General features: G+C 42.7%; 1 protein-coding gene across 1 annotated transcript in view; it reads right to left on the bottom strand.

Annotated features, from left to right (window-relative positions):
- TSPAN16 (tetraspanin 16) overlaps positions 1-24,434 on the bottom strand; it is a 47,841-nt gene extending 23,407 nt beyond the window's left edge. The window contains exons 1-5 of the mRNA XM_039336470.1: positions 24,131-24,434; positions 8,901-8,967; positions 6,011-6,217; positions 4,810-4,884; positions 4,025-4,132 (exon numbers count right to left, since the gene is read on the bottom strand). Of these exons, the coding sequence (XP_039192404.1) occupies positions 4,025-4,132; positions 4,810-4,884; positions 6,011-6,217; positions 8,901-8,960 (450 nt within the window). The 5' untranslated portion in view covers positions 8,961-8,967; positions 24,131-24,434. The remainder of the gene's footprint in view (positions 1-4,024; positions 4,133-4,809; positions 4,885-6,010; positions 6,218-8,900; positions 8,968-24,130) is intronic.
- Positions 24,435-24,704: the final 270 nt, after the last annotated feature.

Here is a 24,704-nt window from a genome sequence, read left to right as displayed (position 1 = left end):
ATATTGGAATACTGCTACCATGTTATCCCTAGTCCTTCTTTTCATTAAACTAGACATACCCAATTCCAGCAGCCTTTCCTTATATGTTTTAGCCTCCAGTCTCCTAATCATCTTTGTTGCCCTTCTCTGCACTCTTTCTAGAGTCTCAACATCTTTTTTACATCGTGGTAACCAAAACTAGATGCAGTATTCCAAGTATGGCCTTACCAAGGCATTGCAAAGTGGTATTAATACTTCACGTGATCTTGATTCTATCCCTCTGTTAATGCAGCCCAGCACTATGTTGGCTTTTTTGGCAGCTGCAGCACACTGCTGGCTCATATTTAAATGATTGTCCACTAGGACTCCGAGTTCCCTCTCACAGTTACTACTATTGAGCAAAGTACCCCCTATACTATACCTGTACATTTGGTTTTTCTTGCCTAAATGTAGAACCTTACTTTTTTTTACCATCGAATTTCATTTTGTTAGATAGCGCCCAGTGTTCAAATCTGTCCAGGTCCTCCTGTATCTTAAGCCTGTCTTCTGGAGTGTTGGCTATTCCTGCCAGCTTGGTGTCATCCGCAAATTTGATGAGTTCCCCATTTATCCCCTTGTCCAAATCATTGATGAAGATATTGAAGAGCACTGGGCCCAGAACAGAGCCCTGGGGCACCCCACTTCACACTTCCCTTCATGTAGATGCGGTTCCATTGAGGACCACACACTAAATATGGCCGGTCAGCCAGCTACAAATCCATCTGGTGGTGATGCTGTCTAACCCACATTTTTCTATCTTATCAAGTAGTAGTTTGTGATCTACTTTATAAAATGCCTTACTGAAGTCCAAGTAAATTATATCCACAGCATTCCTCTGATCCACTAATTTTGTCACTTGGTCAAAGAATGCAATAAGATTTGTCTGGTATGATCTGTTTTTGACAAACTCATGTTGGCTTTTAGTAATGACTTTGTTTGCCTGTTGGAGACTGCTGATTTGTTGTTTGATTATCTTTTCCAGAATCTTCCCAGGTATTGAGATCAGGCTGATAGGTCTGTAATTTCCTGGATCCATTTTTTTTTCCTTTTTTGAAGATGGGAACTACATCAGCTCTTTTCCAGTCCTCTGGTAGTTCCCCAGTGCTTCAGGATCTTTGAAAAATATAGTTCAGTGGTTCTGAGATCACATCTGCCAGTTCCTTGAGAACCTTGGGGTGTAATCCATCTGCTCCTGGTGATTTGAACTCGTCTAGGCTGGACAGGTGCTCACTTACCATTTTCTTGCCTATCTTAATCTGTGTTTCTATTCTGTTTTTTATGGCACTATTTTTGATAGGTTGGTCTGTTTTTTTCCTTTGTGTAAAGACAGATGCAAAAAATGAGTTAAATAATTCTGCTTTCTCCCTATTGCTTGTCACCTTCTTGCCACTTTCACCCACTAATGGACTAATAATTTCCTTCACTTTTTTCTTGTTTTTTACATGTTGAAAGAAGCTTTTTTTTTGGTTATTTTTGACTTTGGTCGCAAGCCTTAGTTCATTATGAGCCTTAGCTTTCCTCACTTCATCTTTGCAGGCTCGGGCTATTTACTGAAATTCTGATTTTGTTATATGCCCTCTTTCCACTTTCTATACTTGTCCTTTTTATCTTTCAATTTATCAGAGAGTTCTTTATGCAGCCATGATAGTCTCTTTTGAGAGCTGTTATTTTTCCTCTTCGTTGATATTGTGCTAGACTGGGCTTTTATTATCTCGCTTTTTAAAATTTCCCAAGCTTCTTGAGTTGTTTTCCCCTTGAGGATTCTCATCCATGGAGTCCTTCCCAAGCCCTCTCTAAGTTTATTGAAATTAGCTCTCTTGAAGTCCAAGACTCTAGTTTGACTGTGTTCTATTGCTTATGCTTCCATAATGTTGAATTCCAATATTCCATGATCACTACCTCCCAAGGTTCCTGTGGCTTCAACGCCTTCTATCATTTCATCTCTGTTAGTGAGAATTAGATCCAAAATGGCTAATCCCTTAGTTCCCTTCTCTACTTTTTGGGAGACAAAGTTGTCTTCTAGGTTTGTCAGGAATCTGTTTGATCTTCCACTTGGTGCAGAGTTTGTCTCCCAGTTGATGTCAGTGTAGTTAAAGTCCCCCATTACTATTGTGGTGTGCTTCCTATATACCTTAGTTAGCTGACTAGGAAAAAGTTAATCTATTTCCTCTGTTCGGTTGGGTGGCCTATAGTATACACCTATGGCGATGTCATTTTTTCTCCCTTTTATATTGACCCAAATGCATTCAAGACAGTTTTTATCATTGTTGTGCTCTATTTCTGTAGAGATGTAGTTATTTCTTATATAGAGAGCAATTCCACCTCCTCTTTTATTTGGTCTGTTTCTTTTAAATAATTTAAATCCCTCTAGCTGTGTGTTAATTTTCAGCAGGAACTGTGTGATGTCCAATGTGGATATAAAATCTGAGGGCTAGTAAGAAAATATAGTATTGCTTCAAGGCATTGTCCCTTCATCTAGATCAGGGGTGTCAAATTGCCAGCCCGTGGGCCGGTTGCATCATGCGGAGGCCACACCCACCCCAGCTCTGGCAATGCAAAAAAAGTTGCAATATGTCGCAACATGTCATGTGACGCGGTGAGTTTGACACCCGTGATCTATTCTAGATCATTTATGGAGATATTGAAGAGTACTGGGCCTAAGACAGAACTTTCAGATATCGCACTGCATGCTTCCCTCCATATACAGTAGATATAGTTCCATTGAGGGCTACCTGCTGAGTGCGGTTTGTAGCTGGTTGTGAATCTATCTGGTGGTGATACTGTCTCTCCCACATCATTCTATCTTTCTAAAAAGTAGGTTGTGATCTACTTTGTCAACTAGCTTACTGAAGTCCACAGCATTTCCTTAGTCCACTAATTTAGTCACTTTATCCAAAAATACAGGTTGTTTTTGGCACAATCTGTTTTTAATAAACTGAAGCTGGCTTCTATTAATCACCTTATTCATTGTTCACAAATCTGCTGCTTGATTTTTTTTTCCAGGATCTTCCCAGGAATTGATGTTAATTGGCCTGTAGTTTCCTGGATCCCTCCTCCCCCCCCCTTTTTTTGAAGATGGAACATCAGCTCTTTTCCAGTCCTTTAGTAGTAGTAGGTGTGAACTTAAATGGACTCCAGAAGATGGTAGAGGACAGGAAGACCTGGAGGAACGTTGTCCATCGGGTCGCGATGGGTCGGACACGACTTCGCAATTAACAACAACAAGTAGTAGTGATCCAGGATATTTGAAAGTTATGGTTCAATGGTTCTGAGATTTTGTTGGTCAGTTCCTTCAGAATTCAGGGATGTAATCCATCTGTTCCTGGTGATTTGAACTCATCTAGGATGGATAGGTGTTGTCTTACCATTTTCTTGTCTATTTTAACTTGTATTCCTAGTCTGTCTTTTAGGGTTCTGCTTTTGGTAGGTTAGACTTTTCTTTTCTGTGAAGACAGATGCGAAGAATGAATTTAGTAGTTCTGCTTTCTCCCTGCTGCTCATCATCTTCTTGCCATCTTCTCCCATTAGTGGACTCATTTTTTTTTCTTTGACTTTTTTCTTGGTTTTTACATGTTGAAAGAAACTTTTTTTTAATTTATTTTTTTTTTGACATTTATTGTAAGTCTTAGTTAATTCTGAGCCTTAACTTTCCTGACTGCATCTTTGCTGGTGTTCTGCCTTAGTTATGTGTCCCTCTTTCTATTTTTTTCCTTGTTTTTTTTTTTTTTAAGTTGGGAACCATATCAGCTTTTTTCCAGTCCTCCAGTAGTTTCCGGGTGCTCCAGGATGCCTGTTAGAGAGAGATCCAATCTGGAACTAAGGAGGAGAACAAAACTGTGAATTCTCCATTGCTGGAGGTTTTCAAGAAAAGATTGAACATTAATTTGTCCAGGATGGTATAAAGACTCTTGCCTTGGACAGTGGATTGGACTAGAAGACCTCCAAGGTCCCTTCCAACCCTATGATTCTATGATTTTATAAAACTGGTCTTTGCCAGCTGAATTACCTGTTTCATTGTAGCGTTCCAAATGGCTGTAAGGTCTTCTTGCCTCCCATAGTCTTCTTTTAAAGTCTTCATGGCCCAGTTTTTCAAGTGTTCAACAAATATATTTGTCTGGAGTCAAGAGGCATATTAATGGTAAATGATAATATTACAATTTGTCACTTCACTTCCATATCATACTATTTAAAATGTCATCTGCTTTATCAGCTGTTCAACATCCTTCACTACATTGGGATGAATTGTGTCATCAACATGCTAAATCAGCCTGCCTAAATTTGGTGTCCTTTAGACCTATTGGACTATACTTCCAGATATCCTAGTAGGATGGACATTGGGTGGCCTGTGGAAAGATGGTGGACATCGGGAGGGGGGAAAGGAAATACATAGATGCCTCAAAAGGGGGCCCTGGAAAAACAACTGACATATTCAGAAACAATCATTTCATATTGGCAGGAAGACAACTCAGGTCCTTCCATCTCATTTAGTAATTTATGAATCTCATCCAAGAGCACTTGTTCTGATGCCCACTTAGGACACTTCTGGGAGATTGAAGCATTGCCACACTTATCAGTACTCCTCACAAGTGCCCAAAACAATCCTTTTTGTTGTTGTTTTTTACATGAATATCCCTTTGGTATTTTTTCAAAACACAATGGAACTATATGTCTTGTGTGCAAACTAGATAGTGCTACTTTTCTTTTGTTAAATGGCTCAATTTGTCTTCATGATGTCTCACTGTCTCATTGGACTGAAGGGGTATCAATCTTCAAATGTCAGCCATGACTTACCACAGTGGAGAAAATCAGCACCACAACAGCACACACCACTTCGGCTGTGAATATTACCAGTATAACTGCAAAAAACTAGAAACAGAGAAATATGCTGTTCACTACCAGCAAAGCCAGAGCTTGGAAATGCTGGTTAATGATTACAGCGGGTTCACGGTTTAGGCAAAATCTAAATAAAGTGACAATCCAATGTTTTTAAATAGAGAGATTCAATATTGCATCATACTGTAGTGAATAGACAAGGTATGTTATTCTTTTTTGTTGAGTTTGTTCTCATAGTATTAATAATATCTATAGAGCAACACATTTTTAGGCATACTGCACTTTTACTAACTATAAATAAGATGGATAGAAGGCAACATCCTGCCAAAAATGAAGTGCCCTGAGACTGCCCCCACATCACATTTAAGGAACAGCCTATTTGATAGGATGAAGCAGCCAGATGATTTAACTAAGCTGTTTCTAAACTGCATAGGCTTCATAGAGAGATGAATGTTTGATGTCATGATGAATAAAATCAAGATTAGCCTACCTTGACTCTCTTGGGTATAAGAAGGAGAAACTCTGTTAGGCTTCAAGATTCTGTTATTAAAGCCTATTTCAATAAAGTAGTCTATTATTTGTGATGCTTGTTTTCTGATCTGATCTGTGTTAAGGGGCTGACAGGTTATTTCAAATGTCAAATAGCATTCAGTACTAGGGCTGTGCAGCATTTTTAATTTGAAAGCACTTATGTGCTTCAGAGCACATATGGATATGTCCTCAGGACCTATCCACAACTCCTTTAGCCTTTCATTAGACTTTTGCTGATAAAGAAAGAATCTAACTAGAATAATTCTTTGTACTATCTATTAACATATTAAGAGAATCCTAAGTAACAGAAAATAACTGTTTTCCACCCAACTAAATTTTTTTGAGTAATACCAATGTTGAGAACTGACTTCAATCCAGCCCTATAAAATAAATAGGAATAAAAAATGCTTGAAAAAAAGCCTGGTGATCCTTTCATGATGAATGGTGGCTGGGACATTTATTTTGGGACTCTACCAGCATATCAACATTCAGAAGAACTAGGAGGCAGAAAATGTCCAGGAGCATAAGTAAAGTCAAGATGCCAGTAGCCCTGTGTGAACTTTACAGCTTAGCAATTTCATGACACCCACATCTGGTCCATGGCAAGATCTTTTTGCAAATCACTTACTACCAGCAGGAGACATCTGCTTTCTTTCACAGCTCCCCAGCATCCCAAAAAGCCCATGCTGAAAAGGATGCTGCCAACTGTTATGCACAGGTAACCCACATGGAGCAGAAGCATCATCTGTGGTGCAGCAACTCCAAGGATCTTCTCAAAGGAATCACCATCTACCTTCACCCAGATACCAATGCCCAGCAAAGCCAGGCCTCCTAGCTGGGAGGAAAATGGAGAAAAACAAGAAGGTATCAGTTCTGCACTACAAAGTTCTAATTCTGCAATAAGAGCCTTTGAGCAAAGACTGTTAGCTGCCTTAAAATTTCATTCCTAAGAAACTGAACCAGTATCGACTGACTGATTAGAAACATTCATAAATTTCCCCCTTACTGCAATGGATACTCAAGGTAACATACAATCTATACAAGTAGTCCTTGACTTATGACTATAACTGAGCCCAGAATTACATAAGTTATTGCGATTATAAGTCAAGGTACTCACGTAACTGGAAGTAATTTTCCAGCCTTTTTTGCAGCAATCGTTAAACTGCAGTTATTAAGTAAAGGCTACAGTTGTTAAGCCAACCGAGTGTTTTTTATTGGAAACCAGCATAAAATGCTGGAAACTGACAAAAACATTGCAAATCATGGTCATGTTATCATGGTAGGCCACAAACAGTCATAAAGTTGACCCCCCTGACATGTAGTCAATGATTATGGGAGGCAGTGTGACCATTTATGACAGCTGGAGGTGCTTGACAGCAGGGGTCCCCAACCTGTGGTCCGTGGTCCACTGCGGGGTCATGGCCTATTGGCCACTGGGCCACATGAGTGGCTGGCTGGTGCCTGAATATGCACATACATACACAGCCCCACTTGCATGAGTGTTGCCATGAGCGTGGCAGGCATGCACGACCACACTCGCACGAGTGTTGCTGTGAGCCTCGTGGGCGTTCATAGCTCCACTGGTATGAGTGACACTGTGAGCACTGCTGACATTTGTGGCCCCATTTGCATGATCATTGCAAGTGTTTACGGCCCCACTTGCACAAGTGCTGATGGCATCTCATGTGAGCAACAGGAGTTTGTGTGCGCATACGCACGTGCATTTACCCCCCCCCAATCATACCTTCTTTTCCCTCCTCCCCCCATTCCGGGCCACCACACGAAAGGTTGGGGAATTCTGCTTTATAGGCTGTAAAGCATTCATTCTATAGCCATTTAACTTTAAATGGACATAAAACAACTGGTTGTTAACCAAGGACTATCAGTAATAAAATAGGTTAAAAAGTAATATATAAAAAAGCTAAAATAAAACAGAGCAGTATCTTTCTTAATAGAAAGCAAAGAATGGGCATTAAAATCCATTCAGAGTTTGGTGGAATATTTCAGTCATAATAACTGCATCCTTTTGAAAGATTACTGCTTTATTTGTGATAGTATATAGTCTGGATTCCCAGGAATGACAGGATGCATTCCAGAGAACTAAGAGGCAGCTTAATTGTGATAGTTGTGTGAGGCAAAGTAAGTGAAGACTATCCCTCCCTAATAGTTCTGAGTTTGTAGTTTATGCATGTTGTGGGCAGCAGGATGCTTCAATTTGGCAAGATTCTGATTGTTTGTTTATTTATATTAAATTTGTTTGCCACCCATCTTGCCACAATGTGATTCTACAGATGAGGAACAATAAAGAAATCTACTTGGTAGAATCAGCACGTCTTTCTTTGTTTCTGGAGCCTGACACTAACTAGATACTGTATATCTGCCAACACTACAGATTGTCCTCATTTAACATCCATTCATTCAGTGACAACCTGAAGCATTTTTCACTGACCTTTGGCTGTCTGCCTATCTACTGCTGCCAGCTGTTTCTGCTGCTATGTCCACCACTGTCACTTCCACTTCATAGTATACCACTAGTATACCAGCCCATGGCCTCTGTTCGCATCCCACCCAGGATTTCTGTTTTGTGCCTCCATTTGTGCCCCCACTCCAGAGCCCCATTCAGATATTAGTCAAGGCTTCTGTTTGTGAGCTAGCGGGGTGCAAATGGAAGCCCAGGCTGGTGCACAAGGTAGACGGTGGCTGCACTAGCATGGAAGAAGGTGGCATGAAAGAAGACCCTGGCTGGTACTGTACTGGTACATAATGCAGTGAGCATCTGGTATGGGAGCAGTAGGGAGGTCTGGATGGCAGCGGCGGCAGCAGCAGCTAACAGCAATGGGTATATGGGTGGCGAAAAGAGCAGAAATGTAGGAGAGAGGTGGATGGGAGAAAATGAAGTGGAGGCCATTCCTTACCTTTTTCCAACAGTGGCTTGGGTTCTCACCTAACGACTGTGTGGTATTCATTCAAAGACAGCAACTGGGAATGCCAGAACTGCTGCTGCTGAGTGGAGCAGTCATGTAACATTTCACTCATCAACAGGGTTGCCAGTCCCAATTAGGGTCGTGATAGCTACTTATACTGAGAATGGAACTATTTGTTGGTGAGCAAACACACATACTTTAATAGACAAACTTGCAGAGAAGGATGGGTATGTAATCCTTCAATTATTCCTTGCAATTATTTTTATCATTCTATGTTGGACAGGAAGTGATTTGCTAAGAACTGGAGGATGGAGGAAATTGGGACCATTCCCAATGCATGCCATTACATTATAAGAGAACAATTGTGGGAAACCATTTTTTCTTTCATATTTTTCTGTTGTAACCTAAGGAACATATTAAGATTGCTTTCCTATGCTGAGTATTTCCACACATGAGGCTCATACTGTTCTTAAACCTCTCACATCTGCACATCATAGATATTTTGAAAAAGTGTATTTTATGGATCTGTTCAACCTCCCAAACTATTTATCTCTCTGCCGCAACCAGTTGCCATCAACCCTAGCACATACTTACAAAGATCACTCCATTAAATACGAACATCATCATCTTTAGGAAGGAGAAACAGATATTCATTTTGTACCTGCAGCCAAGAGAATGATAATTATCATTTTGGTGAGAAAAACATAAAAGGCTGACTGTGAAAGTTAGTGCAGGATTTGGCCATATTTTGGGAGCATAAAACAAAGACATTAAAATTAATGACAAATTTGTGATTTTGGCAGTTCAGTTCTAGATTGTAGATTTTAAAATAACATCAATTTTCTGTTACCTATCATTTGCTCCCAAATATATGTACAAAATTTAAACAGCTGAAAAATTCCAATTTCAACAACATCACCATGTCACTGCAGTGTCTCATACAACCATCTCAGATCCTTCCGGAATTAAGAGTGCAGACTTAAATGTACTTGTCCACCATGTTGTTCTATTTTGGGGCATTAACATTATACAAAATACAGAAGAGGAATCAGAAACAATGTTAAAGTAATTAAAGGTGTGAGGTAGAAAAAAGGAAAGGAAATACAACAAATTATTGTTTATACCAACACTGTTCAATATAACAAACTTTTCTATCCTTACTTCTTAGATATGGCTATCCTTCCTCCTCCTCCTCCTCCTCCTCCTCCTCCTCCTCCTCCTCCTCCTCCTCCTCATTCTAGCCATTGCCTATCCACTGCAAGATGAAGGCCTCTTCCACATATTTCCAACCAATACAGTCCTGAGCTTTCTTTTGCCAGTTGGGCCTGCAATACTTGCTGATGTCGTTGATCCGTCTTGTTTTAGGTCTCTTTCATGGATGCTTTTTGTTGTGTCCTGAGCCTGCAAATGCAGGCTCAGGACATTGCAAGGTTCCTGGGCAATTGCAAAAGCTGCCCGGGACCAGATTGCCGACCAAGTGTGCATGCGCAATTTGCGAAAAGTGTCTAGTAATGTTGCCATCTTGTCCAGGGAATGGGGACATATAAAAGGAGGCCTGTGTGCCTTTGTTCGTTGTTGGAGTTTGAAATAAGCACAATAAAGAGCTGTTCCAGAAACATGTGTATTCTTCATTCGCCATCGGTCCCAGGACTTAACACTGGTGACGAGGATGGGATTCTTAACAAGGAAAGCTAGAAGGAAGCTTTAAGACTTACCCAAAAGAAGTCCTGGAAGGGAAAACGGCGTTAAATTCAGCAGCTATCCTGGAGGGTGAGTTTGGCTGAGAGACCCTTTCCCTGCAGAAGTGAGTGGTGCAGTACAAACTACAATGGCGAAAATCGGCTGCTTGTCAGAATTCGACCTCGCACACCCAGAACGATGGGAATCATACGTTGCAAGAGTAGAGAACTATTTTAGGGTTAACCAAGTTCGTGAAGATGGGCTGAAGGCTGCCACACTGTTGTGTGTATGCGGCCAAGATACTTTTGAAATTGCTGAAAACCTCATGGCTCCTGCTTCGCTGGAAGGCGTAACATACACAGACTTAAAGAAACTTCTAAAAGAACATTTTCAGCCCAAGCTGTCCGTCATTGCATGGAGGCACACATTTGAACAAAGGGGTCAGAGAGCAGGAGAATCTGCTAAGGACTTTATCACAGCATTGAGGCAAACAGCTAGACCGTGTGAATTTAAAGACTTAGAGGAAAGACTGCGTGATCATTTTGTGTGTGGACTGAGAAATAGAGACTTACAGCAAAAGATCTTTGCAAAAGAAGACATTTCATTCCAAGATGCTCTATGAGAAGTTACAGCAGAGGAAGCAGCAGGCGGAACAGTAAAAAACATGCGGCCCACCAGAAGCCCTCCAGAGACTGTTGCTGTCCACCAGGAGAACGTGCAAGAGGATTCAGAAGAGGTTCCTGAAGATGAGGTGAATAAGCTCTACCAGGCAGCCGGAAGGAGAGACAGAGACAGAGACAGAGAGATCGCACAGAGAAGGCCTCAATAACTTCACAATGCTTCGGATGCAGAGGACGCCACAGAAGAACAGACTGCCAGTTCCAGTTCGCCATTTGCAGGGCCTGTGGAAGGCAAGGCCACATTGCAGCCATATATCTGAGTCATCAGAAGGTACAACCTAAAGAAGAATTGCATCTGAAAGGTACCTGGGTCCTCAGCCAAAATAGGGTGGGTTTCTGTGCAACACGCAGAAATATTCTGAGGACAGGCACACATAAACCCCTATGAGCCGAGGTGGCGCAGCAGTTAGAGTGCAGTACTGCAGGCCACTTTAGCTGACTGTGTTCAGCAGGTCAGCGGTTCAAATCTCACCGGCTCAAGGTTGACTCAGCCTTCCATCCTTCCGGGGTAGGTAAAATGAGGACCCAGATTGTTGGGGCCAATGTAAATATATATATACATTGCTTACTGGTGTACACCGCTTAGAGAGTGCTTGCACTTAAAGCGGTATATAAGTCTCATAAATAAATAAATAAATAAATAAAATAAAAAAGAAGTTGTCCCTTAAAGTAAAGTTGCAAGGGGTTTCTTTATCCATGGAATTGGACACTGGTTCCGCTTTCTCCATTATTTCCCTCAACACATTCAGGAAGATTTGCAGCAGCAATGGCCGTCGAGTGAAACTCAGGCCATCCACTGTGATACTTACACACTTTCAGAATTCTAAGACGTGTGTTAAGGGGGAGGCCACCCTTAAGGTACAGTACAAGGATTTTGAGGGTTCTTTAGATGTGTTGGTTGTTGGGGTGAACGTGCGAGTCTTATTGGACTCGATTGGTTTGAGGCTCTGGGAATCCAGGTCACGGGGCTGCACCATTTGCAAATGTCTAGCCTTGCAGAAGTCTGCAGAGAATTTGCAGATGTGTTCAGCTCTGAGCTTGGAACTTACAAGGGGCCTCCAGTTTCACTACGATTAGATCCATCCATAGCACCCATTAGGGTCAAGCCTAGGAGAGTTCCGTTTGCACTTAAAAACAAGATTGATGCTGAACTGGACAAATTGCTCCAAAGGGCATTCTAGAGCCAGTAGATTCAAGTCCTTGGGAAACCCCCATAGTAATGCCTTTAAAGGCTAATGGGGACCTTCGTATTTATGCGGACTACAAGTGCACACTAAACAAGGCACTACAGCAACATGCTTATCCAGTACCTGCAGTATCCAGTCACATTCTGGCTTCCCTAAAGGGGGGGGGATTTTTGCGAAGCTTGACCTGGCACAGGCCTATCAACAGTGGCCTGTTGATGAGACAGCTGCTGAGGCTCAGACGATTGTGACTCATAGAGGAGCTTTTAAAGTGAAGAGATTGCAATTTGGGATAAATGTAGCCCCTGGTATTTTCCAGAGTATTATGGAGAACACACTGAGGGGTATTCCAGGAGTCTGTCCATATTTTGATAATGTCCTCATTGCAGGAGAATCACCTCAAATCTCGGCTGAGAGATTAAGGGCTGTCTTGCTTCGTTTTAGGGAAGCAGGTCTCAAGTTAAAAAAGGACAAGTGTAAGATAGGAGTCAATTCTACTGACTATTTGGGATTCAGGATAGATGCTCAAGGTATCCACCCTTCTGAAGCTAAATTAAAGGCCATTCAGCAGGCCCCAAGCCCTAAATCTAAAGGGGAACTACAAGCCTTTTTGTGGCTACTAAATTTTTACCATGCCTTTCTTCCAAACAAAGCTGCTATAGCTGAGCCATTGCACAGGCTCTTAGATACACAAGCCTGTTGGCAGTGGACTAAGGTCCATGAAAAAAGTTTCAATGAGGTTAAGGCCTTGCTTACTTCTAATGCTTTACTGGCTCACTTCAATGAGCAGTTGCCTGTTTGCATTGCCTGCGATGCTTCTCCATATGGAGTGGGGCAGTTCTTAGCCATCTGTTGGCTGATGGGACACAGGTCCAGAACCTTGTCTTCTGCTGAGCGGAACTACGCTCAAATTGACAGGGAGGCGCTAGCCATTGTGGCTGGCATTAAAAAGTTTCATGATTTCATATACGGCCATTTCACGGTCTATATTGACCATAAGCCTCTGCTAGGGTTGTTCACCACAACCAAACAGACCCCACATATTCTTTCTCCTCGTATGCTGCGTTGGTGCATTTTCCTTTCAGCATATGACTACTCTTTAATTCACAAGCCTGGAAAGGAAATGGGTCATGCTGATGCTCTGAGTAGATTACCCCTTCCAACACTGGAGCCTGATCCTGTTCCAGCAATTAATATTCTGTCCATTCAAGAGCTGCCTGAGTCTCCCCTCAATGCAAGGGATGTGGCTGCTGAAACTGTCACTGACCACACGTTCACACGCGTTCTGTCATGGGTGTTGTCAGGATGGCCTGACAGATGCCTTGATACTGAGTTTCAGAGTTTCTGGCAAAGAAGACATTTGTTGTCCACTTTCAGGGATTGTCTGCTATGGGGAAGTAGGGTAGTAATCCCTAACTCACTGAGGACTAGAGTGCTGCATTCTTTACATGAGGGACACCCTGGCATAGTCAGGATGAAGGTGCTTGCGTGCAGCCATTTGTGGTGGCCTGGCCTTGATAAAGCCATTGAGGCTCAAGTGCATGGGTGCCATGTGTGCCAACAGTCCCGGCCTGAAATGCCTCAGGCCCCAGTTCATAGATGGGAGGAAACTCACACCCCATGGTCCAGGGTACATATAGATTACGCTGGGCCCTTTCAGGGGCACTTCTTGGTTGTTGTTGATAGCCATTCTAAGTGGCTAGAAGTTGTTCCTGTGTCCTCCACTACTGCTGCCAAGACTATCCAGGTGCTGAGAAGTATTTTTGCAACTCATGGCCTTCCAGATGTTCTCATTTCAGACAATGGTCCTCAATTCACCTCTTCTGAGTTCCAGGTTTTCCTCCAGGCCAACTTAATCTGCCATGCAACTTCTGCTCCTTTCCATCCATCCACCACCGGAATGGCTGAACATATGGTGCGTACCACCAAGAATGCCCTTAAGAGACTGACTTACGGTGACTGGCATCACAGGTTAGCAGACTTTCTTCTTGCACATTGCACCACACCTTGCACTGCCACTGGAAAGAGCCTGGCTGAACTTTGTTGGGGTCGCCAGCTCATTACCAAGCTGGACAGACTGCACCCTGACCGGGTGGCGTCTCAAGGGTCGCCTCCACGGCCACTAAAGTGTCTGCAAGTGGGTGCTCCTGTTTGGACCAGAAACTATGGGTCTGGTCATCTCTGGGTACCAGCTGTGGTCTGCAAGGTCTCGAGGCCCTTGTCCTATGAAGTGTCCCTGGAAGACGATCGTGTTCCTCGGCAGCACATAGATCAGCTGCGTACAAGGCTGGAGTCTCACCCTTCCGCTCCTGGGTCTGCTCTGGGGGGGGGGAGGAAGGAAGGTTGTAGAATACATTCTGAGGATCAATGTCAGCAGCCAGTGCTGGCCGCTGAGGAGATAGTTGATTCCCCATCCCAAGATTCTGCAAGTGCTCCAAACAAGAATTCATGGGGCAGAGAACTACCCTACACACCAAGACACGCTCCAGCCAGGGAGTCACTTCGGGGCATCCACATACACTCCAGACAGGGAGGATAACCGGGGGTATTCACAGAACTCACAGAACACGCAAGAACTGGCAACCCAGTTAGGAAGCAGGTTCAATTCTGCAACTGCTTCCAAAAGGAGGTCCTATGTAAGAGGGGCAAGCAGAGAGGCCTCTCCTGACTCTGGCACTGCAGGCATGACCGTGGGGTCCATCGAATACTGGGGCTCCTTACACACACCTATTTCACAGGGCACATCTGAAAACGGTCGCTGGCTCGAGGACATAGGTTCTCAGGAACCATCTAGAGTAGTTTTGGAATCCTCAGCCAACTCAGAAGGTTGGGAGAGTGCAGCTGCTTTCACAGAGCCTGGGGGAAACTCTGGCATTTCTGCCGATACGCCCTACCAGGGGTCACCTGCAAAACCTGTGCATAAAAGTCCTGGTCTAGTGTGTCCATCAGGCGGGCCGGTAAGCCAGGTGCCTTTAAGGTCAAGTCCTGGTCTGTCCAGTCGAGCAGGGGAGCTGTCAGGCCAGGCACCCTCCCTCATCCTGCGAAGGTCCCAACGGGTTAAGGCCCCTCCTAAACACCTAGATGAGTATGTAAGGTTCTTGTCAGCATAAGAACAGTACAAGTCTATGGTGAGGAGATGGAACCTATGTGGGTAGCAACAGAACCCGCGAAGCACACATTAGAGCAGCAGTTCTCAACCTGTGGGTCGCAACCCCATTTGGGGTTGAATGACCATTTCACGAGGGTCGCCAAACAACGCAGTCCGCCATTTTTTCCCCCTTTTCCTTAGCTGTGTTACTCCCTTTTATTCTATTGGCTTTTGAAAGCCAATAGAATAGACTCTCTTGAATAGAGTCTAATTCTATTGCCTTTCAAAAGCCAATAGGAATTGTCCAGGCTGTCTCTGCCCTGCTGAGCCCGCCAAAAGTCCCATTCTGCAAACAGTGCTGCAAGTTGTCTGCAGCGAAGGCGAGCTGTCTGGAAGTTTCCACCCCTCCCTGCTGAGCAACTACTAAAAATGTGCCAGGGGTGGGAGGTGGCAGGCCGGCGGGCGCAGGGAGGGTTGCTGTCGCGCGTGGGGCCCGGTGGGTGCCTTACCTCCCTTGGGCTGGGCCAGCTGGTGGCCCAGCCGGTGGTCGCCCTGCGCCATCGCTGCCCCTTGCCAGCTACGCCTCGGCCGGCGCAGGGGGCAGCACCATGCAAGCGCGGCGCTCCTGGGCAGGGAAAGTCCTTGACTTATGACCGGTTGGGTAGTCCTCGACTTATGACCCTTTGAGTAATCCTCGACTTACGACTGGTTGGGGGGTCGTGGCATTAAAAAGGTTGAGAACCACTGCATTAGAGAGTGGCAACAAGTTGTAGCAGAATGGAGTATCTGTAGGATGGAAAGAAATTTATTATTATTTTATATTTTGTATGGATTGTAAGAACAAGTACCGTGTGTGTTCTAGCTAAGAGGGGAGGGGTGTAACAAGGTTCCCGGGCAATTGCAAAAGCTGCCTGGGACCAGACTGAGTGGCGCCGACCAAGCGCGCATGCGCAAGGCGCGAAAAGTGCCTAGTAATGTTGCCATCTTGTCCGGGGAATGGGGACGTATAAAAGGAGGCCTCATGCCTTTGTTTGTTGTTGGAGTTTGAAATAAGCACAATAAAGAGCTGTTCCAGAAACATATGTATTCTTTATTCGCCATTGCTCCCAGGACTTAACACTTTTTATCTAGTGGGATCCATTTTATGACTGCCTTGGTCCATCTGCCATCAGTTCTTCTTGCTATGTGACCAGCCCATTTCCATTTCAATTCCTTTATTCTTTTGATGATATCATATGTTTTTGTTTGTTCTCTAGTCCATGGCAGGTCTTTCTATCTTGTCTTCTAATGCTGAGCTCTTTGTGCCACTCGTAGCTTTTGTATCAATTGTGAGGTCCATGTTCCACCAGTATATAGATATACCAATTGATATGTTGTCTTTTGTTCTTTAAAATTCTCACATTTTTTTTCAGGATTTTATCTACTTCATCTCATCATGATTCTGTTGTGTTTTTTTCTTTCTTTTTAACTCATTCATTCTTTTTTTATAGATTTGTTCTTCAATTCAGCATTCTCTCTATGTGACTAAACGACCTTAACATGCCACTTTTGTACATTTTCCATGCTTAGTGAATGTTCTACCAAGGTATACAAATTCATCTATTTGCTCTAGTTTTTCATTTATGTATGATTTTTCATAGTTCACTGTATTTACCTTTCTTTAATAAATTAATTTTCAAACCCATGGTAATAATTGCATGTACCTTTTACTATTTCTTGCAATTCATTCATATTCTTAGTCAATAATATGGTATCATCTGCATGCAAAAATACACAAACATTTGTGTCCTCAAAAAAACACATCCCTGGGTGGTCACCAAGATCGCTCCCTTCAAGATGACAAGATGATTAGCCAGGGTCTGTTGCTCCAACATCAAACACAAGTGGTGCTCTAGTTAAAATTGGGAAAGTCTCTTTTGTCCTTAGCTTCTATCTACTATTTCAGCAGGAACTAAGAGTCCTGGAGCACCCTCAAGAAGATCAGAGCTAAATTTGACATTATTCAAATGTTTCTGAACCCACTGCATTCTGTTTTGCCTATTCAAAACTAAAGCATAATAACTACTAGAGCTACTAACCATAATAAGGACCCTTGGCAAGGGATGGGCTATACCTCACAAAAACAGGCAAAAATGTACTTGGAAATAGACTGGCCCAACTCATCAGGAGGGCTTTAAACTAAAACTGAGGGGGGAGAGGATGACCAATCTCTAGAATTTCTAGAACCCAAAAACAATAACAAATCCCAAGAAACCAAATCAAACAATGAGGTAGGCAGAGATGAAAAAAAAGAAAAACTCAAACAACTAGGAGACAAGGAAACACCCTCATGGACAGGCATAAAAATGTTAAATGTTTATATGCTAATGCTCAAAGCTTGGGGAACAAACAGGGCGAACTAGAAGCAATAGTACATGAGGGAGAGTATAATATAGTTGGTATAACAGAAACCTAGTGAGACGAAACCCATGAATGGGATGGACTGATGGATGGATACAAATTATTCAAAAGGAACAGGTCTACAAAGAGGAGGGGGAGTTCCACTATATGTAAGAGAACACTATATATCTGCAGAAATGCATATGATCAAAGATAAAATCTCTCCAGAAAGTATATGGGTCAATATAAAAGAAAAAGAAGTGACATTACCATATGTGTTTATTACAGACCACCCAACCAATCAGATGAAATAGACGAACTCTTTGTCAACCAATTAACAATTGCATGCAGGAAGCATACCACAGTAGTAATGGGAGACTTCCATATATCAAATGGGAGACAAACTCTGCAGTGAGCAGGAGATCAAACAGATTCCTAACCAAGCTAGCCGACAACTTTGTCACCCAAAAGGTGGAGGAGGGAACTAGACATAAAGCTATACTGGACTTAATCTTTACAAACAGAGAAGAAGTGATAGAGGGAATCAAAATTACTGAAACCTTGGGAGAAAGTGACCACGTCATACTGGAATTTAATACAATGCAAACACCAGCAATAGAAAACAATTCAATCAATGTCCTAAACTTCAAAAGAGCCAACTTTAACAAACTCAGAGAGAACCTAGGAAAAATCCCATGGATGAAAATCCTAAAGGGGAAAAGAAACCAGGAAGCGGGAGAAACCCTGAAAAATGTGATCAAAAAAACCCAGACCACTGCAATACCACTGAGAAAGAAAAACAAGAAATCCAAGAAGAAACCAGCATGGCTGCACAAAGAACTAACAAACTAAATGACAAAAAGGACAAGTACAAAAAATGGAAAGAGGGGCACATAACTAAAGCTGATTATCAGCAGATAGCCAGAACATGCAAAGATGAAGTCAGGAAAGCAAAGGCTCAGAACGAACAAAAGCTAGCAACAGAAATCAAGGACAATAAAAAAAGCTTCTTCCAACATATTAACAATAAGAAAAAAATGAAGAAAAATGTAGGCCAGCTAAAGAGAAGATGGCAAGGAAATTACAGGCAACAGGGAGAAAGCTGAGCTGCTTAACTAATACTTTGCATCAGTGTTCACACAAAAAGAAATTATAGCCCAACACATCAAAAAACCCACTGCAAAAGATATATTAGAAACAAAGATCAAAATAAGCAAGAAAATGGTAAGAAACACCTATCCAATCTTGATGAATACAACTCACTAGGACCCGACAGATTATATCCCAGAGTTCTGAAGGAGCTGGCAGATGTTATCTCAGAACTGTTGCACCACATCTTTCACAAATCCTGGAGCACCGGGGAAGTACCCAAGGATTGGAAAAGGGCTGATGTGGTCCTCATCTTCAAGAAAGGAGAAAAAAACGGACCCAGGAAACTACAGATCAATCAGTTTAACATCAATACCTGGGAAGATCCTAGAAATGATGATCAAATGATAATCTGCGAACAACTAGAAGCAAACAAAGTCTTAACTTTGGGTTTGTTAAAACCAGCACGGGTTTGTTAAAAACAGATCATGCAAAACCAATCTCATCTCATTCTTCGATAAAGTGACTAAACTAGTAGACCAGCAAAATGCAGTGGACGTAGTATACTTAGATTTCAGTAAGGCATTTGACAAAGTACACCACAACCTACTCCTTGGTAAACTAGGAAGATGTGGGATAAACATCACCACCACCAGATGGATCTGTAGCTGGCTAACAAACCGTACTCAGTGAGTAGTCCTCAATGGCACTACATCCACATGGAGAGAAGTAAGCAGTGGGATACCGCAAGGTTCCATCTTAGGCCCAGTACTCTTCAACATCTTCATCAATGACTTAGATGAGAGAATTGAAGGGGAACTCATCAAATTCGCAAATGACACCAAACTGTCAGGAGTAGCCAACATCCCAGAAGACAGACTCGGGATCCAAAAAGATCTTGACCAACTTGAACAATGGGCCCTATCCAACAAAATGAGTTTCAGTATGGAGAAAAGCAAAGTTTTACATTTAGGCAGGAAAAACTGTGAGAGGGATCTTGGAGTCCTGGTGGACAATCACTTGACTATGAGCCAGCAGTGTGCAGCAGCAACCAAAAAAGCTAATGCAGTCCTGGATTGTATAAACAGAGGCATAGAATCAAGATCACGTGACGTAATATTACCGCTTTATAAAGCCCTAGTAAAACCACACCTGGAATACTGCAGTCAATTTTGGTCACCATATCACAAAAAAGATGTTGAGAGCTTGGAAAAAATTCAGAGAAATGCTACTAAGATGATCAGGGGCCTGGAGACTAAAACATACAAGAACGGCTATGGGACTTGGGTTTGGCTAGTCTAAAGAAAAGAAGAAATAGGGAAGACATGATAGCAGTGTTCCTGTATCTGAGGGGCTGCCACAAGGCAGAGGGGGCCAGGTTGTTCACCAAAGCATCAGATGGAAGGACAAGAAACAATGGTTGGAAACTGGTCAAAGAGAGAAATAACCTGGAATTGAGGAGAAACTTCCTGACAGTGAGAACAATCAACCAGTGGAACAGCTTACCCCCAGAAATCATGGGCACTCCGTCACTGGAGATTTTTAAGAGGGGACTGGACATTCACCTATCTGAGACAGTATAGGTTCTCCTGCTTGAGCAGGGGGCTGGACTAAAAGACCTCCACGATTCCTTCCAGCTCTATTCTATTCTATTCAACTGCCAAAGCAACCAGTAAAACTACAATTTTTATCTCTACAGGGAATCAGATGTACACATGTTCCTCTTTATATTTTAGGATTGCACTATATACTAAGCCAGAATCAAACAACCACATTATGGCTTAGTTTAATGTGTAAACCCAACTACCTGCACCTTCAATAGCTCACCAGAATGACCCAGCTGACACCAGGATCCAAATTAAACACCTCAGAAGCCTTTCACTTAACCAGAAACTTGCATCAGTGTCAAGCTCTGTTTAAACCTTAATCAAGAACTGGCTGAGGACAGGACCTTGTTTACTTTGGGAGATTATGAGAGCTCCCAGTTAAAAATATAGCATGATAAAATGTAACCTTGTGATCATGGCAGGTGAGATAATGTAAAGGAGAACATCAAGGAAGGCTTCACTTGCAGTTGCTTAATTGCATTTATAGGAGCAAAGAAATGAAGGCACGACTGGACAATCTGCTGCCGCCACTTGGTTGCTGCCACCTGGCTATGGGATCCCTTGCCTCGGCCAACTTGCTGCAGGGACAACTCAACACGAGCCTGGACCTTCCACTCTGGTTTCCAAAGCGAAAGTTCCTGCCAGCCCATACTCTTTCTCTGAAGGCTTCCTTGCCTCACTTTCCAGCATTCCCCTCCCCATGAAAGGGAGGCTAAACTGGAGTTATTGTTTTGCACACACAGAGACACACAGACTATTCTGAGCTTGGGGATTTTTATCTGCATTCAAGCTGTCACACTGCCAATCACACCTGGGCTTGGGGAGAAGGACCTCTCCTTCAGTGTGCTGCGCTGGACCATGGCAAGGAAAGGGGCAAGGAGGGATGGTGACAAGGTGACTGAGCCCAGAACAATAACTCCTGCTTAGTCCACCTTTCAGAGGGGAGGGTACTGGAAAGTGAGGCAAGGATGTCTGCAGAGAAGGAGTGCAGGAGGGCTATACGAGACTCATTGTCCCAGGCTGAACCCTTCAATGGGAAGAGCCTTTGTGGTGACAGTCATTGAGAGTGAGTCACCCTGTCACTGTCCTTGCTTGCCTCTCTCCCCGCCTGGGAGCTGTCAGGGTCCATTGCAGTATGCTAAAGGAGAGGTCCTTCTTCCCAAGCTCAAGCTTGGAATGTGTGTGTGTGTGTGTACGCGCACCCGTGCATGGGTCAATGACTCCCACTTAACCTGCTTTTCACAGGGGGCTGCTGCAAAGAGAGGCAAGAAGCCTTCAGAGAAAGTGGGCTGGTGGGAAATTTCACTTCCTTTAAGCTGGGCCCAGCTTTGGAAACCAGAGCAGAAGGACAATGAGTTGTCCCTGTGGTGAGCTGGATGGGCTGAGGTGTCTGCAGCCAGGTGGTGGTGGGTGGCCAGGTGGTGGCAGCAAGTTGTCATAGATCCAGTATTGGAAAGGCTTCAGCTTGATTCCATGTAAGCAATGCGGGGTGGAAGAATGTTGGAATGAACCTTGCAACATTAATCCCTCTTGCCTCTCTCAACTAACTTGTCAAAATAAATGGCCCCCAAAGAGAAAGCTAGAGAAACAAACTGTTATAGTTTTTCTTGGCTACCAAGTAAGGACATTTTGTCTTTTCTTCCACCCTACTTGCTGACTAGTGAGCTCCTTGTTCACAAATTAGCAGCACGGCTCTGATCCCACTTACTCTGGCAGGCCATATCAGATTCACTAAAGATCTTTTCTTAGAGGTGAGAGAATGGGAAGTAGTCCTTTTCTCTCTTCATGTCCTCAATGTTGTGTTGTCATTACAAACAGTATGCTCCGGAGAAATAAGGATGGTTGCCATCAAACTGTAGTCAATGTCTCTAGGCCATTTTGCCAGCATCCTTCAGTTGATAAGTCAGGCCTTGTTTTCTTTGCTGCTGCTGGAGACAAGCTGAAGCTGTTGCTTAGCAGCACCCAAGCAGCTGTTATTTTCTTGCAACTGCCAAGTTCTGGTTTCTAGTAGGCAAGAGATCTCCACTAGTGCTTTTGTATTGTGTATTTAGAACAAGGGGGCAAAAAATGTCAATCTCTTGCCTTCTCAAATTAATTGAGGGAACAGAATTGTGATACCAAGATGCTTTTTTTGGAGGGGAGAGCTACCTGGTATTCTTGGTACTGCAGTCCTTCTGTTAGGAATCAGATTAAATCCATTATCATAACTAGTTGCTGGGTTTGTTCTTCTTCACCTTAGGATCTTTGGCTTCCTGTTGAATTACTTCCACAGATTCTGACCTAATATTCCATTCCCTAAATTTTATAGCCTCCATTCTCTGTTGATGAACGATACACTATTCATTAAACCCACTGAAATACCCACCCTGGAAATCAGTGCCAGGGAATTGCAGAGTGCAGACCATCTTTTGACAAATAAGATTGTAGCTCATCTTGGATTTGGGCTATATTAACATGTTATATAGATGAGGGTGGTGGGAAGGCTAAATAGAATGATTTCATGTTGAGGCATGACACTGACTTTATGGTCCAATACTTCATGTTGTACACCAGTTATGCCCATTACTGGATAGGGAGACTCTCCACTCAGTCATTTGTGCCCTGGTCATCTCCCGTTTGAATTATTCAATGCACTTTGTATGAGGTTACCCTTGAAAAATATCTGGAAGCTTCAGATGGTGTAAAATGTAGCCACACAAGCAATATTGGGTGCTCAGAAAGTGACACATATGACACCTCTGCTGTGTGATCTGCATTGGATGCTAGTTTGCTTCCAGGTCCAAGGTGTTGGTTATGACTTTTAAAGCCCTACATGTGCATGCGGTCAGGTTAACTACGAAACTGTCTTCATCCTGTCAGGGAAGGAAGGTATATTGTGGACCCTATCAGTTAAAGAATTCCAACTGGTGGAGTCCAGAAAGAGAGTCTTTTCTGCCATTGCTTCTCCCCTATGGAGCATGCTCCCCCCAGAGGTGAGGTGGGTCCCTATTCTCCTGGCTTTCTGTAAAATCATAAAAACATGGTTCTGTCCCCTTGCTTGGGATGCACAGATGGGCACGAAGCTTTGGGGTTGGTTGATGCCCTGAAAGCTCTCTCTCCACCTTTTAATTCTTAGCTTCTCTTGCCTCTTTTAAATTTTAAATTTTATATACTGTTTTTTATGCTTTTGATATTTTATTGCACACCATTCAGAGTCCCTTTGTAAAAGAGAAGGAGAAAGGCAGTTTTAAATATGACAAACAAGTAAATAAACATATTCATCAGGACTTGGGATATGTGAAAAAGGTCAGTGCTACCCTCCAGTTCTTTTGATATAATTTTATTAAGCATTTATACATTTCTTCAAAAGATCTAGATCTATGGTAACAGAGGTTTTGTCAAAAGCTCCACAATGCAACCCTTGTGGTTCTTTTATATAATACACTGAAGTTGAATTTTACGTCTAGATAACAACAGAAATAATACAGTGTTCTTGAAGGAAAATGTATTGCTATGGGCTGGTGTCTCTATAGGTGTCCTTGAAATATTATATATGCAATACATTATTTTGGATTTTTTAACCATTATAACACTTATGTGGCAGATACAGAGATGGCCTCATGGGCTTTATAAGAGCTTGACAATGATGCAATACTTTGCAAAGTCCCATTGTATTCATAGGTAATTAGAAATTATAAGAAATTTAACATTCAATAAACTATCCCAGAAGCATTTTATCATCATTTCTGTTCAATTTTATAGTTATCTCTGGGTGTAGGACAGGCAAGAAATTATCCAGTTTCTGATGAGATTTCATCTTTTAGAGTGACCTCCAGTGGGACACTATTCAGACCATTTTAGCTTTAAGGGCATAAGTTGTAAAATTAGACAACTTGAATAGCTTGAGCCATTATTTTCATGCAATTTGGGCACTATTAATCCTGACAGAGTATAACATATCACCAGTTGGATTTTTATTTATTTGCATATTTCTGTCATAAAACCGGAGCTTCTCAGCCCCCTTTTTTTTCTTAAACTGACCACCAACCTCTCAAAAATTTGTATCCAGACCAAAACACTTTGCATTCAGTTCAGTGTATCCCGTGAAACTATTACTCCACTCTCAAAAGGTTCTTACCTTTAGGAGATTTTCAATCAAGAAATATGTCCCTGTAGCCCCTGTACCTTCTATGGGCTTGGTTTCTGGTTATCATGAGCTACTAGACCAAAAATCTACCTACAGCTGCAGTTTCTCTCTTTGCCTCACACCTGCTGATTTTGAAGCTTATCACTCTCCATCTTTGCTTTTCACAGTTTAGAAAGAGGGAGGAGAAAATACAAGGTCTCTTGAGAAGATGCTAGTTCTTTAACCCTTTATTTCCAAAGAGGAATTCATTAATTGTAAACTTGAAATGTATCTGAGGTGCTTATGTCTTCCTCAGGAAATACTAGTGTTAGTTCTGCCACCTTTGCTCTGCTCTACTAAGCTGTTGGCATCTTGCCATAAATGGGGGGGGGACAGCCATTTGGGGAAGAAGCACAGGAGGAAGTAGGAGGAGGCAAAGGGGGGAGGGATTGGCACTAATAGAAACCAGACATGTGAAAACTGGATTAATCCAGTTGCCCAAGGATACCTAGCCTGGGAAAGAATGCAAAGCCATTTCAAGATGCGCCTGACATCAAAGTAGTTCCCAAAAATCACACAGGAATGC

Source organism: Crotalus tigris, unplaced genomic scaffold (assembly GCF_016545835.1).
Source record: "Crotalus tigris isolate CLP2741 ecotype Arizona unplaced genomic scaffold, ASM1654583v1 scf7180000017666.379230911805:20528666, whole genome shotgun sequence".
In the NCBI taxonomy this organism is placed as follows: Eukaryota; Metazoa; Chordata; class Lepidosauria; order Squamata; family Viperidae; genus Crotalus; species Crotalus tigris.
The sequence above is the reverse complement of the archived record's forward strand: the minus strand, read 5'-3'. Positions and strand labels throughout refer to the sequence as shown.